Consider the following 15,198-nt stretch of genomic DNA (forward strand, 5'->3'; position numbering starts at 1 on the left):
AAGATATTATCAGGACAGGGAACAGTCTGATAAATGGCTTAACTCATGCTTAACTTAAGTGAAGTCTTCGTGCAAAGCAAGGCAGGTGCGGGAGGGAGGGAGAGCCCACCTGTCAAAGCAGCCCATCTACAGTATTCACCACATTGATCCAGCAAGTTGCCTTGGTGGGAGATTGATGCTGTTTCCACACGCTGAAACTTTTGGGTGTTTGTGGTTCTATAATAGGCCAGTTAACAGGAAATTCAGCAACTCTTAGAGGACAGTGAAAATTGATAAAGGTTCTTCAGTAAAACAAATTTGTTTTGGCCTTGTCGGAGTTATAGGTGGAAAACACAGGAGGCTGCTCAGGGGAAAACGACTCATAATAACGGCTGTAATGGAGCACCTGGAAACCATATGTTTGATGTATTTGATACCATTCCACTAATTCCGCTCCAGTCATTACCACACGCCCATTCTCCCCAATTAAGGTGCCACCAACCTCCTGTGGTGGAATAATTAAGGACACTTTTATATATTTCGAAAGGCCTACTACAGGTTCAGAGACCAATCAGGTGCCAATCACAGTGGAAATTCAACAAAAAATGTGATTGGACTGGTTATTGAGAAAGAATTGCTAGTAATTTAACAATCACAATGTTTTAATTCCTTTTTGCACCTATAACTCTGACAAGGCTGAAACGCATTTGTTTTACTGAAGCTCTTATCAGCTTACACTGTCCTCCAAGAGCTGCTGAATTTCCTCTTCACATCACTGTTTACTCCTCAATTCATGCACCTTATTGAGCGAGGTATATAGGCCTAATATTCCCTTCTAGGTGGTGGGCCGACGCAGAAAAATTTGAAGTTGATCTATCCCTGTCGAGGGAGGAGCTGATTTTTTTGTATATGACAGTAAAACATTCTTATGATGACTATGAAATTTGTTGGCACCTTCAATTCTTGCAAATTAAAAAAAATAAAAAGTATATTTCAACACTGTCTGCTCAGGCAAATTTCCTGAACTGCTTAACATGGAACCAATCAGAACTCCCATACATATCCCTTGTCATGAAGGCAGCCAATGGCATGCTTCTATCTAATATGTAAACAGCCTCATGTGAAAACGCAAGCCGCTGTCTGTCTGTGTGTGACGAAGAGGAACATATATAGATGTCGGATCTTTATTGATGACTCTTTTGTGGCGGAGAATTTTCCTGATGCATCAGGAAATTCAAATGAGACTTGTGAGTGGCTGAAATTGAACGGTTCTCTTTCTCTCCATGCGGGGCAGTCGAGTCAATGGGATCAGGGCTTGCAATCAAAATTATGTTCTCTCTCACTCGCTCAAACCCGAGGCCTAAGTCCTATTACTGCAACATTCAAATGCACAAAAATGTATCTGAAATGCAGCCATACACATCAACAACCATCATTTTATATACAGTACCAGTCAAAAGTTTGGACACACCTACTCATTCAAGGGTTCTTCAAAGTAGCCACCCTTTGCCTTGATGACAGCTTTGCACACTCTTGGCATTCTCTCAACCAGCTTCATGAGGTGTGCCTTGTTCATGAGGTGTGCCTTGTTAAAAGTTAATTTGTGGAATTTCTTTCCTTCTTAATGCGTCTAACACATGAAGGTCAGTCAATCTGGAAAAGTGGCTTTCAGATAGCACTGTAATAATGCAATATCTTAGTAATTTGAAGAAGTAAACAGAGGAATTGAGCCCTGGGACTGATATTAAATTAGAGGCTGCCATCTGGGTTAAAGATAAGCTTCCGGTGGACCGATAGATTGGCTGCCGGTGAAAGTGAGTGATACTCGCTGAACTCAGGCTGTAAGGGACACAGGTATGAATCATTAAATAATATAAGTTTTTGACAATTTCCAATTATTATGTCTTAATTCGATAGTTTCAATAACACCAGTGAATTAAATGGTAAGGTAATGTCATCTAAAAAACAATCATCTCTTTCCATTGTGTGGAACACTGTCCAGAATTGGAGTAGATCTAATTAAATGTTTTAGGACTGAATATTGAGCTGATAAGTCAACACTAACTTTTTGAAGGCCCTAGCGGATTTGTTAAACAACAGGTTTTATATTTTGACTAGTTTATGTCCCAGGAACAGTTAGTACAGAACAGGTCAATGCAACCTGATTGTGGTAAGAGCTATGGAAATAAACCTTGAGAGATGTATTTACCTCTGGGTCTACAGATCCCTTGTGTATCTGTGTGTTTTTTAGATTGTACAACCCAGAGTGAAGGGTTTGAAAGGATAAAGGGTCTGGTTTTATGTGTTGATTTTGCTTACTTTGATAGAAGTATAGAACATCCTTTGATAGTTTAAGCCATAATATAATAGTTACCTTATATTATCACAGTGATAAAAGGAGGGAATGTGAGGGAAAATGTTGTTGTCTGAACATATGTGACCTCCTCCTCAGACCATTGTTCTGGGAACCAAAAGGAGTATCTCAGTTTTAGGATTTGAGAGTAGAAGCCTCATCAGTCACATGAAGGACTAAAGTTAATAATTAATAATGTAAATCATGCTGATATGACTTGTTTGTGTAACAGTATATAAGAACTGAAAGGGAACGCCCTTTTCAGAGTATTCATCAAGTTTGGATTGAGTTTGTGAACCTCTCCGGCTGTGATAATAAAGATTAATTCATGCACATTGAGTTTGAGTCCATAGTGGTGAATTTCCACGACAGTCATACCAAGGATTATTTAGCTATTTGATTTAGAATTTTAAGCCCCATTAAAGTATCCAAAAATTATATCACCATGTTTTTTGCTCTGTTTTTTGGGGGGCCTTACTGCTACTAGCCCATACAAATGCCTTGAATTACAGATTCACTACATGGAACCACAGATCGTCCCCCCAAAAATAAAAAATAAGTTAGTTCTGAAGTGTTTCTCCTATATCTGAGATAAATATCTATTTTTTTTACATGTATTAAACCCCATATTTATGGCACTAAACATGCACTGATTTTACATGTATTTAACCCCATATTTTTGGCATTAAACATGCACTGTCAACTGTGAGACCTAATATAGACAGTTGTGTGCCTTTCAAAATCATGTCCAGTCAATTGTATTTACCACAGATGGACTCCAATCAAGTTGTCGAAACATCTCAAGGATGTCGGGGTATTGTGTGTAGATTTATGAGGGGAAGAAATAATTAAATACATTTTAGAATAAGACTGAAACGTATCAAAATGTGGAAAACAAAGAAAGGGGTCTGAATACTTTCCGAATGCACTGTATACAGTACTTCCATTCATTTTTTTTCAACTGGTACCAGGGGACCTTGAAACGAGTCTTGTGAGGCCTGTGGGCGTTCTAGAGCAAAACCACTGACATTTACATGTTTGTGAGAGTCTCACATTTGCACAGAGGGGTTATATTACTGTGTAGCCCAAAAGGTTTGGACGCTACAGACAGAAGTTGCCAGATCAGGGAGCAAAAAAACACCATTGTGTTTGTGAGAGTCTAGTCTTTCCATAGAGGGCCTATCCTTATTGCGTAATTTACTAGCTGAGAGGAAGCTAGGTGTATTACTGTCCAGATAGTCAGTTTGTCTGACTCTATGAATGAGATATTCTGCTCTTAATCTGAGTGAGGAATTTAACTCAGATATTATGATAAAAAATTCTCCCTCTTTCTAGGCGGAGAAACTGTTCTGCTGTTGATGAGTTAGTAAGGATAGAGTGGACCCCAGTTTGGTTAATTCTTTTAGTTGAGACTTGTTCAAACCAGAAGCAAATGCTATTGTATTGTTTATAATGAACCCTTGAATGGCATCCCACAGGAATATATTGTCATTCACAGACTCTTTGTTGCGGAGGATAAATTCATGTAAATCAGCGTGTGTGATTAAATCTCTACCTTGTGGCACAATTTGGAGCATTGGTTATAGGCAATTTGCATACATTTGCATTATGATCAGACATAGACATATGTACAATTTTCACCTTCTGAACTAGATGCACTAACTGTGATGAAAGTGATATGTAATCTATCCTTGAAAATGATCAGTCTAGCGAAGTAAAAAGTATATTCTTCAGCTGTGGGTTATGTACGCCCCATAAATCTGCTAGTGTAAAATCAGAGACCATATTTCACAATGCTATGGTGGGTGGTGGTGCAGTACCTGATTTGTTAGATTTATCCATTGTTGGGTTGAGTGTTGTGTTCATGTCATCACCCAAAACCACATGGAAATCAGATAATCCAGCAAGTATTTTGAAAAAAGAAACAAAAACCATATGCAAGCCTTCCCTGTGGCTCAGTTGATAAAGCATGGTGTTTGCAACGCCAGCATGGTGTGTGCAACGCCAGGGTTGTGGGTTCGATTCCCACGGGGGGCCAGTACAAACATTTTTTTTTTAAATGCATGAAATGAAAATGACATGTATGTATTCACTACTGTAAGTCGCTCTGGATAAGAGCGTCTGCTAAATGACTAAAATGTAAATGTAAATATGCAAAAATAGTTTTTTTTAAAGCAGATTTAAGTCATGACTGAGACTGGACCAAAAGACTGAGGCGGGTTTTCCTCTAACTTCCTCTAACTGGGCCCTGCTCCTTTTATATTTATTTTGAGTGACAAGCTTACCAATAACATGATTCTGATACCACAATACTTGTTAATACAGAGGATTTTACTCTGTGTTGTATTGTATTTGACCCAAGCCTGTAGTTTTTAATGTAGGCCAAAAAGTTCATTTTCTCTTTGTCATACAGAACAGTAATTTGGAGGGAAAGCAATGTTGTTGATCCTCTGTATTTTCAAGTATTGTGGTGGCAGCATCATGTTATGGGTATGATTGTCACCGACAGAACCAATGAACCAGGCTGCAAGGAAAAGGATATAGGCATGGTGCTCCGCATCCTACTCCAACTATGCCTATTGACAGGGATAATGTTGCATTTCTTGTTTGTCAGTATGAATGAAATGAGTGAGTCCTGCCTTGATGATTGTCTTAGGTTTACAATACTTGTTCTATAGATTTTTGAAGTCTTAAATTATCACTTGGAATAATGATAGCTTAAGCTCCTTGTCCCGGAATGAAATGCTAGTTATAAAGCCATCTGCCACTGCTAGTTAGTAACAGGTCTACTTCTTGTAGCTAGCTATCTATGTTGCTGAGGTTGTGCGTTTTATGTAAAGTTGGGAGTTATTTTACAGCTTTCATTGATGGTATCATGTTTCTATTACTAAATAGATTACACATATAAAAAGAGACAGTTTGCCAGACTGAGATCTCTCTCAAGCTGTCACCAGCTGTGTTTAGTGCCTTAGGTACGGAGAATGTGATTGGCAGACGATATCAGCATAGATGGTACCTGGATTGTACACGAGTTTTGATTTGTTTTCTGTTTAGTACTTGGCAGTGTTTGCCTGTCTAGCTAGTGAACATAAAAGGCAGTACACTACATGACCAGAAGTATGTGGACACCTGCTCGTCAAACATCTCATTCCAAAGTCATGGACATTAGTATGGAGTTGGTCCCCCCTTTGCTGCTATAACAGCCTCCACTCTTCTGGGAAGGCCTTCCACTAGATGTTGGAACATTGCTGAGGGGACTTGCTTCCATTCAGCCACAAGAGCATTAGTGAGGTTGGGCAAGGATGTTGGGCAATTGGGCCTAGCTCACAGTCTGAGTTCCAATTCATCCCAAAGGTGTTCAATGGGGTTGTGGTCAGGGCTCTGTGCAGGAAAGGGCCATCCCCAAACTGTTGCCACAAAGTTGGAAGCACAGAATCGTTTAGAATGTCATTGTATGCTGTAGCATTAAGATTTTCCTTCACTGGAACTAAGGGGCCTAGCCCGAACCATGCAAAACAGCCCCACACCATTATTCCTCCTACACCAAACTTTACATTTGGCACTATGCATTCGGACAGGTAGCGGTTTCCTGGCATACACCAAACCCAAATTTGTCCGTCGGACTGCCAGATGGTGAAGCGTGATTCATCCCTCCAGAGAAAGCGTTTCTACTCGTCCAGAATCCAATGGCGGCAAGCTTTACACCCCTCCAGCTGGAGCATGGTGATCTTAAGCTTGTGTGCGGCTGCTCGGCCATTCAAACCCATTTCATGAAGCTCCCTACAAATAGTTATTGTGCTGACGTTGCTTCCAGAGGCAGTTTGGAACTCGGTAGTGAGTGTTGCAACCGAGGACAGATGTTCTCGTTCTGTGAGCTTGTGTTGCCTAACACTTCGCGGCTGAGCCATTGTTGCTCCTAGATGTTTCCACTTCAGAATAGTAGCACTTACAGATGACCGGGCAGCTCTAGCAGCGCATAAATTTGATGAACTGACTTGTTGGAAAGGTGCCATCCTATAATGCGGCCACGTTGAAAGTCACTGAACTCTTCAGGAAGGCCATTCTACTGCAAATGTTTGTCTATGGAGATTGCATGGCGGTGTGCTCGATTTTATTAGCAAGAATTGACATTGCCAACAAATGGAAATGTGCTCAGAATAAATTAATATGTAAAATACAGCTCCTCCCAATAATTTCGAAAACTAAAGCAGAGACGATGCTTTGACTCACTGCCTCTTCCTCTTTGTTGTTCTAGAAGTCTGAAACAAAGATTGAGATGGAGGAATATATTATGCAGTTGCCTAGGCTAAATAACCTTGTTTCGGGAAGGAAGATGTTTGCCGTCGTGGTGTTGTGGACTTTCCACTGACAGCTACTGTCCCTGGCTCTAACAACTTATTTATTCTGGGATAATTAGTCAAGCGCGGCCCTGGCGCCATGATTAATGCACTTTGTCATCGTCAGCACGATATAATCATCCAACGCTGCCTGTAGCCTATAGCAAGATGATGCACTTCAAAACGAGTTCAATATCTCAGTAAAAACAACAGCATGTGGTGCATACAGTCATATACTGTGCACAGTCATTGGGTGCAACACATTTCACGTAGCCCAGGCCTCATCTATAGCCTAGGCATGGCCTACGGTCAGTGACATTGAAAACTGTACAATAACGTCCATTCTTTTAGCTTAGGCTAATAATTATGTGACTATAAAATAGGTGAAATGAAATATAGGTAGAGGTGGTCACTATCTAGGCTATTTTACAAGGTTGCAAGATCATGGGAATTCATGGAAAGGATAACACATTAAAGATAGGATGATTTTTGATAGTTCAGAGAACTATAAGCTAAAAATCTTGACTGTTTTGTTAAATGTCCATAGGATATTCACCCATTTAGCCTATAGGTAGGTAGGTGTGTGTGTGAGAGTGTGTTCCTGCCTGCGTGTATGCATGTGCGTGTGTGTGTGAGAGAGAGATGGTGATCAAGGAAATGTAAAAGAGTGAGAAAGATTATGATCACAACAGGATGATGATAGGTAATTTAGTCTCTGTGTATGTGTGTATGTGTGTGTGTATTCACACCCTAATACAGTGTAGCTGTTGTTTACAAAATGACACTGCTGAGCCCTTTGACCTAGAGGAGGTCCTGCAGGAGCTGCACAAAACGGACAAAGAAAGAGGTGAGTAGACTAAGCCTACTAGTCTATTAAAATGTGGTGTATTCATTAGTTGGGTTCCCGTTGCAAAACATTTTGCAACAGAAACCGTTTACTCCGAACGCTCTTCAACGTTTCATAAAAGCTGCTGAGTTCTTAAAAAACGAAAGTTGTAGTTCCTTTTAAATGTATGGTTTCCACTCGTTGCCATTCCAATCCGAATAGTCTGCGAAGTGTTTGGCACAAGCTGCACGTGTATAAACGAACAATTCCTCCATGCTCCAACGTGGAATGAAGCCTGTGGGGTTCAATCCAACTTCTTCCACCTGGATATTTTTTTTAAGAGGGACTTGGCTGAACTACAATTTCCGTTTAAGAACTAAACGGAAGTCAACAGCTTTCGGATTAAACAGACGAAACATTTTGCAACGGAATCCAATTAATGAATATACCCTTGGATGTTTTTCAGGTTTGCTCGTAGCATAAGACAAGTCTATGGTCACGGCTAAATAATGTTTTGCTTCCATCTCGTGGCCACATACGGTATTAATTCACTACTGAAATGATTGAGAGCGGACAGCAGGGTTTGTACCATCACGTTTACAGTTACTGGGCACTTAACTTTCTGAGCCATTAATATCCAGTCCTCTTGGCAGTGGTTCATTGTAGGCGTCTGCTAACATAGAGGCTACAGTACTACTTGGCCAGGAAAGGCCTAATACCACAGAATTACATGATCTCAGTGACTAATTTACATTTCAGCAGATGCTCTTATCCAGAGCGACTTACCGACGCCATTAGGGTTAAGTGCCTTGCTCAAGAGCACATGGACAGATTTGTCACCTCCGGGATTCAAACTAGTGACCTTTTGGTAACTGATAGGCTATCTGCAACCCAGTGTAACACTTTGTCAAATTTACACAGGTTAATTTTCAACTTACTTTGTAATAAACACAGGACAGCTACAGTGGGTCTACAGTTTATCAATACAAAAGGAACGCAGTCTCACACAATACAGTCAACAACATACAAGTGCCCAGCCATGCTACGGTAGGTGAACCTCTTCAAGCTTTCTTTGCTGGAACACACATAGCAGAAGGGCAGGACATTAACAATAGAATTCACAGAATATCCTCTTGTAAAAATAGTGACTTGTAAAATAGTGACCGTTACAATGCCATTTATATTCGTCCCTTCAGGTGTAGTAGATAGATGTAACATAGTCAAGAATTTAACTAATGGATTTTGGTATGAATGTGAATGAAAGCCTAAATTACTCCTACTATTACCTATAGTAATATGTACAACTGATTCATTAGAACTATGTACATTGTGGACCATCATTCCTCATTCATGAATAATCTCGCATTCTTCCAGTACCCAAGAAACACTTGGAAGATAGACGTTCAGGGAGAAATGATTAAGAGCTGCCACAACTGGTGTGACCTGGAAAAACCTGGCCCAAACCGAGTGAGATGGATGGCATTCATCAATGGCCTATGCTCCTTATAGGAGCACTTCAGTCAAGTAAGTCTTCCAGACCCCTTACTCTATGTCTCAAAATGACCAGCAGATGTCACTTAAATACTGCTTCATAACTGCTTTCCCTGAGAGCAACTTGCTCAATGGATCACTGTGGCATCAACAACACCACATTTTCATTTCTTGACCAATGACGGAGGGATGTGGACTGCCTCTCATTCAAGATGTAGCCTGTATCTCATCTTTGTATTCCATTGTCTGATATCAGGACACTCACCCTGGGCTTTCCACACTGGCGGATTTTGTTGCCTAGGGGATGAGAGAGAAAGACAATCAGTGAGTACTGATGATACTGTCTATTACAGCACTCTCCATGCCCCTAACAGACAGCAAGGCAATAGAGAACACTATCATTAAATTGGTTTAAAATGGGGTTGTTAGATGTCAGTCAGGTTGGAGAGAGTGCACATGCGCACGCACGCACGCACCACACACACACCCCCACACACACACACACACACACACACACACACACACACACACACACACACACACACACACACACACACACACACACACACACACACACACACACACACACACACACACACACACACACACACACACACACACACACACACACACACAGTCTGGTCTGGGAACTCACTGGCCAGCAGGAGAACAGACAGGATCATGATGACCGCAACAAAGGTCAGACCTCCAATACGAAGAGTCTGGTAGTCTACAACACAGAGGACACACTCATCATAAGCTCACTCATGGCAACATCTCTCTCTCTCTCTCTCTCTCTCTCTTTCTGTCTCTGTCTCTGTCTCTGTCTCTGTTCTTGTCACTGTCTCTGTCTCTCTCTCTCTCTCTCTCTCTCTCTCTCAATTTCAATTCAATTCAATTTAAGAGCTTTATTGGCATGGGAAACATGTGTTTACATTGCCAAAGCAAATGAAATAGATAAGAAACAAAAGTTTTTTACAATAAACATTACAATCACAAAAAGTTCCAAAAAAAGGTGATATTATGTGCAAATAGTTAAAGTACAAAAGGGAAAATAAATAAAAATAAATATGGGTTGTATTTACAATGGTGTTTGTTCTTCTCTGGTTGCCCTTTTCTTGTGGCAACAGCTCTCTCTCTCCCCCTCTCTCTCTCCCTCTCTCTGTCGCTCTCTCTTTCTCTCTAGCTCACTCATTCTCTCCTTGCCATTAGGCGTTATCGAATTACCAAATTACTGTCTATCAGATAATCCTTTCCTGCAGTACCATTTTGTTGTCTCTTACCGTACACAAATTCTGCATCAGGGTCGTACTCAGGAGCTGAGGAGAGAGCAGAGAACACATGAGTTATGTTCCAAGAGGACATCCACACTCTACAGACCGGTACACTCTACAGACCGGTTCACTCTACAGACCGGTACACTCAGAGGAGTGACAGAAATAGAGTAGACAAAGAAACATACTGTTGTCCCATGAGAGGGGTAGATCTGGGTAAGTGTAAATGGCTGCCTACGCAGGAGGCTCCTGTCTATGTTTATGGTTGTGGATTTTCTGTGGCCCAATTTCAAATGCCATGCAGTTTAATGATCCCCATGCAATGTACATAAACAAACATACACCATATTGTCTAATATACAGTACCATGGTTTTCAGCCAATCAGCATCCAGGGCTCGAATGTCCCGGTTTCTAATAATACATGTCTGACTCAAAAGTAAACCTGACCCACAGAAAGTCAATGTAAATCTCCCAGAGCAGGTCACGCCTATATGTTTTGATGATCCATGGTACCTGTTTTGTATTGGCCGCTCCATAGATAAGGAGCAGGCTAATATGTTGTGTCTCACTCAGTCAACGGGAAGTAGTGGTGACTGAGAGTGGTTTGTTTGACTACGTGAAGGTGCTTTGGGATTTGTACTGTATGTCTCACAGTGCACTGCGAAGCTAACTAGCTTGTGTCGGTCTCTATAGCTATAGCCTAGCAAATCAACGTTTACTATGTAGCTAGAACAACGAGCTAGCAAATGATTCCCTGTGGCTCTCTGCCCGTTACCTGACTGGCTAATGATGTACATGAAACAGGCCACAGGTTGTTGCTATTGCCTGATAAACCCATGGTATAAGAGAAAACCGGGACTAGAGGAGATACCTATGGGCATGATCTCCATCTCCAGGACAAATTAAATGTATTATGGTCAATCACCATGAACTATAATATAACATAGTGAGTCAAAACTTTAGACCTCTGGGCAAAAAACGAGCTATTTGTGTCTATGAGCGGTAATTGAAATTCAGCAGTGTAAAACGTACCTCCAGCGGCAGACATGGTGGCTGGTCTGTGTGAGTGTCTGTTAGGATGAAGGAAATGAGTAAGAGATATACAAAAGCTGTATCCGTGCCTACAATAACATTTGTTGGATCCCAAGTCATTCATTGTAGTATGGTATGCTTAGAAAATCAGTTTTTTGTTTGACACCGGCGTTGCTGACAGGGAAAAAGTGGTTAAAATGTAACATATTTTAGTTTGTCTAGTTAGCAAATAATTTATCTCAGTAGCACTACCAATGAGAACAGGCATTCTGTTAGTTCTGAAACCCATTGTCTCATGTGGGTATGGATTCAGACAGATTACATTTCAATAATCTGGTTTTAATAAATCTGGGGAATGGTTTTTAATGTTTTTATCCAGTTTTTATGAATGTCCGTTGACAGGATAAGGAACACTAGATGTCCAAACAAACTGCTTTAACTGGTTCTTAATCTTCATATATCTGACTAATTCCTAGAGACGGTAGTAGAGATATCGATTTACACATGCACGCACACGCAAACACACACACGCACACACACACACACACAATCAGTACTCTGTTCTGTTCGTTTGATCTAAATCTCTATGCCTTTAATCATTAATTGCATGGATTGTGAGATTAAAACATCCCTAAGTCAATAATAGTGAAGAATAATAGTAGAATAATAGTGAAGACATTACAACGATGAAATAACACATATGGAATCATGTAGTAAACTGTTTTTCCTTCACTCCGCGGTCCAACTCATCCCAAACCATCTCAATTGGGTTGAGGTCGGCTGATTGTGGAGGCCAGGTCATCTGATGTAGCACTCCATCACTCTCCTTGGTCAAATAGCCCTTTCACAGCCTGGAGGTGTGTTTTGGGTCATTGTCCTGTTGAAAAACAAACGATAGTCCCACTAAACGCAAACCAGATGGGATGGAGTATCACTACAGAATGCTGTGGTAACCATGCTGGTTCAGTGTGCCTTGAATTCTAAATTAATCACAATAAATCAGCAAAGCACCCCCACACCATCATACCTCCTTCTCCATGAATCACGGTGGGAACCACACATGCGGAGATCATCCGTTCACCTACTCTGCATCCAAAAATCTCAAATTTGGACTCATCAAACCAAAGGACAGATTTCCACAGGTCTAATGTCCATTGCTCGTGTTTCTTGGCACAAGCAAGTCTCTTCTTCTTATTGATGTCCTTTAGTAGTGGTTTCTTTGCAGCAATTCAACCATAAAGGCCTGATTCACGCAGTCTCCTCTGAACAGTTGATGTTGAGACATGTCTTTTATTTGAACTCTGTGAAGCATTTATTTGGGCTGCAGTTAACTCTAATGAACTTATCCTCTACAGCAGAGGTAACTCTGGGTCTTCCTTTCCTGTCGTGGTCCTCATGGGAGCCAGTTTCATCAAAGAGCTTTATGGTTTTTGCGACTAAACTTGAAGACATTTTCAAAGTTCTTGACATTTTATGGATTGACTGACCTTCGTGTCTTAAAGTAAGGATGGACTGTCATTTCTCTTTGCTTATTTGAGCTCTTCTTGCCATAATAAGGACTTGGGTCTTTCACCAAATAGGGCTATTTTCTGTATACCATCCCTACCTTGTCACAACACAACTGATTGGTTCAAACGCATTAAGAAGGAAAGAAATTCCACAGATTAACTTTTAACAAGGCACACCTGTTAATTGAAATGCATTCCAGGTGACTACCTCATGAAGCTGGTTGAGAGAATGCCAAGAGTGTGAAAAGCTGTCATCAAGGCAAAGGGGGGCTACTTTGAAGAATCTCAAATATATAATATATTTTGATTTGTTTAACACTTTTTTGGTTACTACATGATTCCGTATGTGTTATTCCATAGTTTTCATGTCTTCACTATTATTCTGCAATGTAGAAAATAGTAAAAATTAAGAAAAACCCTGGAATGAGTTGGTGTATCCAAACTTTTGACTGGTTGTGCCGTGGCAGAGATCTTTGTGGGCTATACTCGGCCTTGTCTCAGGATGGTAAGTTGGTGGTTGAAGATATCCCTCTAGTGGTGTGGGGGCTGTGCTTTGGCAAAGTGGGTGGGGTTATATCCTGCCTGTTTGGCCCTGTCCGGGGGTATCATCGGATGGGGCCACAGTGTCTCCTGACCCCTCCTGTCTCAGCCTCCAGTATTTATGCTGCAGTAGTTTATGTGTCAGCGGGCTAGGGTCAGTCTGTTATATCTGGAGTATTTCTCCTGTCTTATCCGGTGTCCGGTGTGAATTTAAGTATGCTTTCTCTAATTCTCTCTTTCTCTCTTTCTTTCTTTTTCTCTCTCTCAGGACTACCTGGCATGATGACTCCTTGTTGTCCCCAGTCCACCTGGCCGTGCTGCTGCTCCAGTTTCAACTGTTCTGCCTGTGGCTATGGAACCCTGACCTGTTCACTGTGATTACTATTATTTGACCATGCTGGTCATTTATGAACATTTGAACATCTTGGCCATGTTCTGTTATAATCTCCGCCCGGCACAGCCAGAAAAGGACTGGCCACCCCTCATAGCCTCGTTCCTCTCTAGGTTTCTTCCTAGGTTTTGGACTTTCTAGGGAGTTTTTCTTAGCCACTGTGCTTCTACACCTGCATTGCTTGCTGTTTGGGGTTTTAGGCTGGGTTTCTGTACAGCACTTTGATATATCAGCTGATGTAAGAAGGGCTATATAAATAAATGTGATTTGATTTGATTTACTGTATGTGTTTCAGTATTCTGTGTGTGATTTTTCAATGAATGGATGACATACTTTAGCATATAGAAAAGTTATTTATTGCCTAAATGTCAGCTTAATTCATTAACCTTGACACCCCCTGCAATCACCCTCTAAAAGGCATTCATATGAGACAAGAATGCTTCTGCTTTTACTCAGTGTAAAATGTACTCAATATGGTATTTCACAGTCAAGTTCACACCGTTGTATTCGGCGCCTGGGACAAGTCAAATTGAATGTGATTTGTAGAACACCCTGAGAAAGTCAACATCAATAAAGGCTTATTGCTAGTTTGATAATATTATTCAGTGTAATTATAGACCAGTACAGTTTTCCCTTCCACTGATCAATATGTATGTATAGAAGAGTAATACACCATGTTATTGATATTATAAAGATTGGGATCAAAATCTGATGATTTATGAAAAGCTGGCCCTTTTCCCAACCCTTACACAGTATTTCCCAACTATACATGATTAGCTGGCTGTGATTGCTTATGAGTTCCTTGAGTTAAATAAGCAATAATTCAGTAGGTATACATTTATCCAACAAGTGCTCTTATTACGTATTTGAAGTACCAACGGTCTATCAATCTCTAGTCATAGCGTTCGGTAGAACCAGGTTGGACTCACCTGTGGTGCTGGAAGGCTCCTCTGGCTGTGTGAGATCCTCTCAGGTGTGTCTCCTTCTGTCTCTGTAGTCAGCTGCACTCCAGTCGTCACCTGCCCCGTCTACCCCATTCCCTCCCCCATAATTCAGCCTGCCGGCTTGCCCTACCCCATCGGCCAGTCATTTACATGTTTACAGGCCGATAAAGCGTGGCCTTCAGACCCGATAAATAGTGTGAGATGGTAACCTTTGGAATCATTGAGGCACGGTGTTCACATTACTGTGACTAACCTAGGAGGAAATGCACACCATTTTGTACCTTACCTTTGAAGTAGCACTCATACAACCTTGAGTGACTTTGAGTTTGGAAATTGGCAGGTTTATTGCATTGTCATTGTGTTGTAGTTCTTGGTAGTGTGACTTTGTAGCTTACCACAATTAGGACCAGAATCACAGGTGAAGCAGTGGTCGGTGGCTATTTTTCTCCATATAAGTCAACTATACAAGTAAACCATAACATAACATCACAGTTAAAACTGTATAAATGAACAAATACGTGA

At 41.0% G+C, this 15,198-nt stretch overlaps 1 protein-coding gene and 1 long non-coding RNA gene across 3 annotated transcripts; one reads left to right on the forward strand and one right to left on the reverse strand.

Moving 5' to 3' along the window:
- Window positions 1–8,459: 8,459 nt before the first annotated feature.
- On the reverse strand, window positions 8,460–14,729 carry fxyd12a (FXYD domain containing ion transport regulator 12a; the record flags this gene model as incomplete). 2 transcript variants are annotated; one of them, XM_045702894.1, is made up of 6 exons in its annotated part: window positions 8,460–8,570; window positions 9,252–9,283; window positions 9,642–9,716; window positions 10,270–10,305; window positions 11,294–11,331; window positions 14,662–14,729. In XM_045702894.1, coding segments are annotated over 6 exons (282 nt in total), but the record flags the coding sequence as incomplete, so codon positions are not given.
- Window positions 13,371–13,877, forward strand: LOC145862420 (uncharacterized). Its single transcript, XR_014381866.1, has 2 exons — window positions 13,371–13,495; window positions 13,610–13,877. It is a non-coding gene; the product is annotated as an uncharacterized LOC145862420 (long non-coding RNA).
- Window positions 14,730–15,198: the final 469 nt, after the last annotated feature.

The sequence above is a fragment of the Salmo salar genome, chromosome 20 (genome assembly GCF_965601325.2).
Source record: "Salmo salar chromosome 20, fSalSal1, whole genome shotgun sequence".
Classification (NCBI taxonomy): domain Eukaryota; kingdom Metazoa; phylum Chordata; class Actinopteri; order Salmoniformes; family Salmonidae; genus Salmo; species Salmo salar.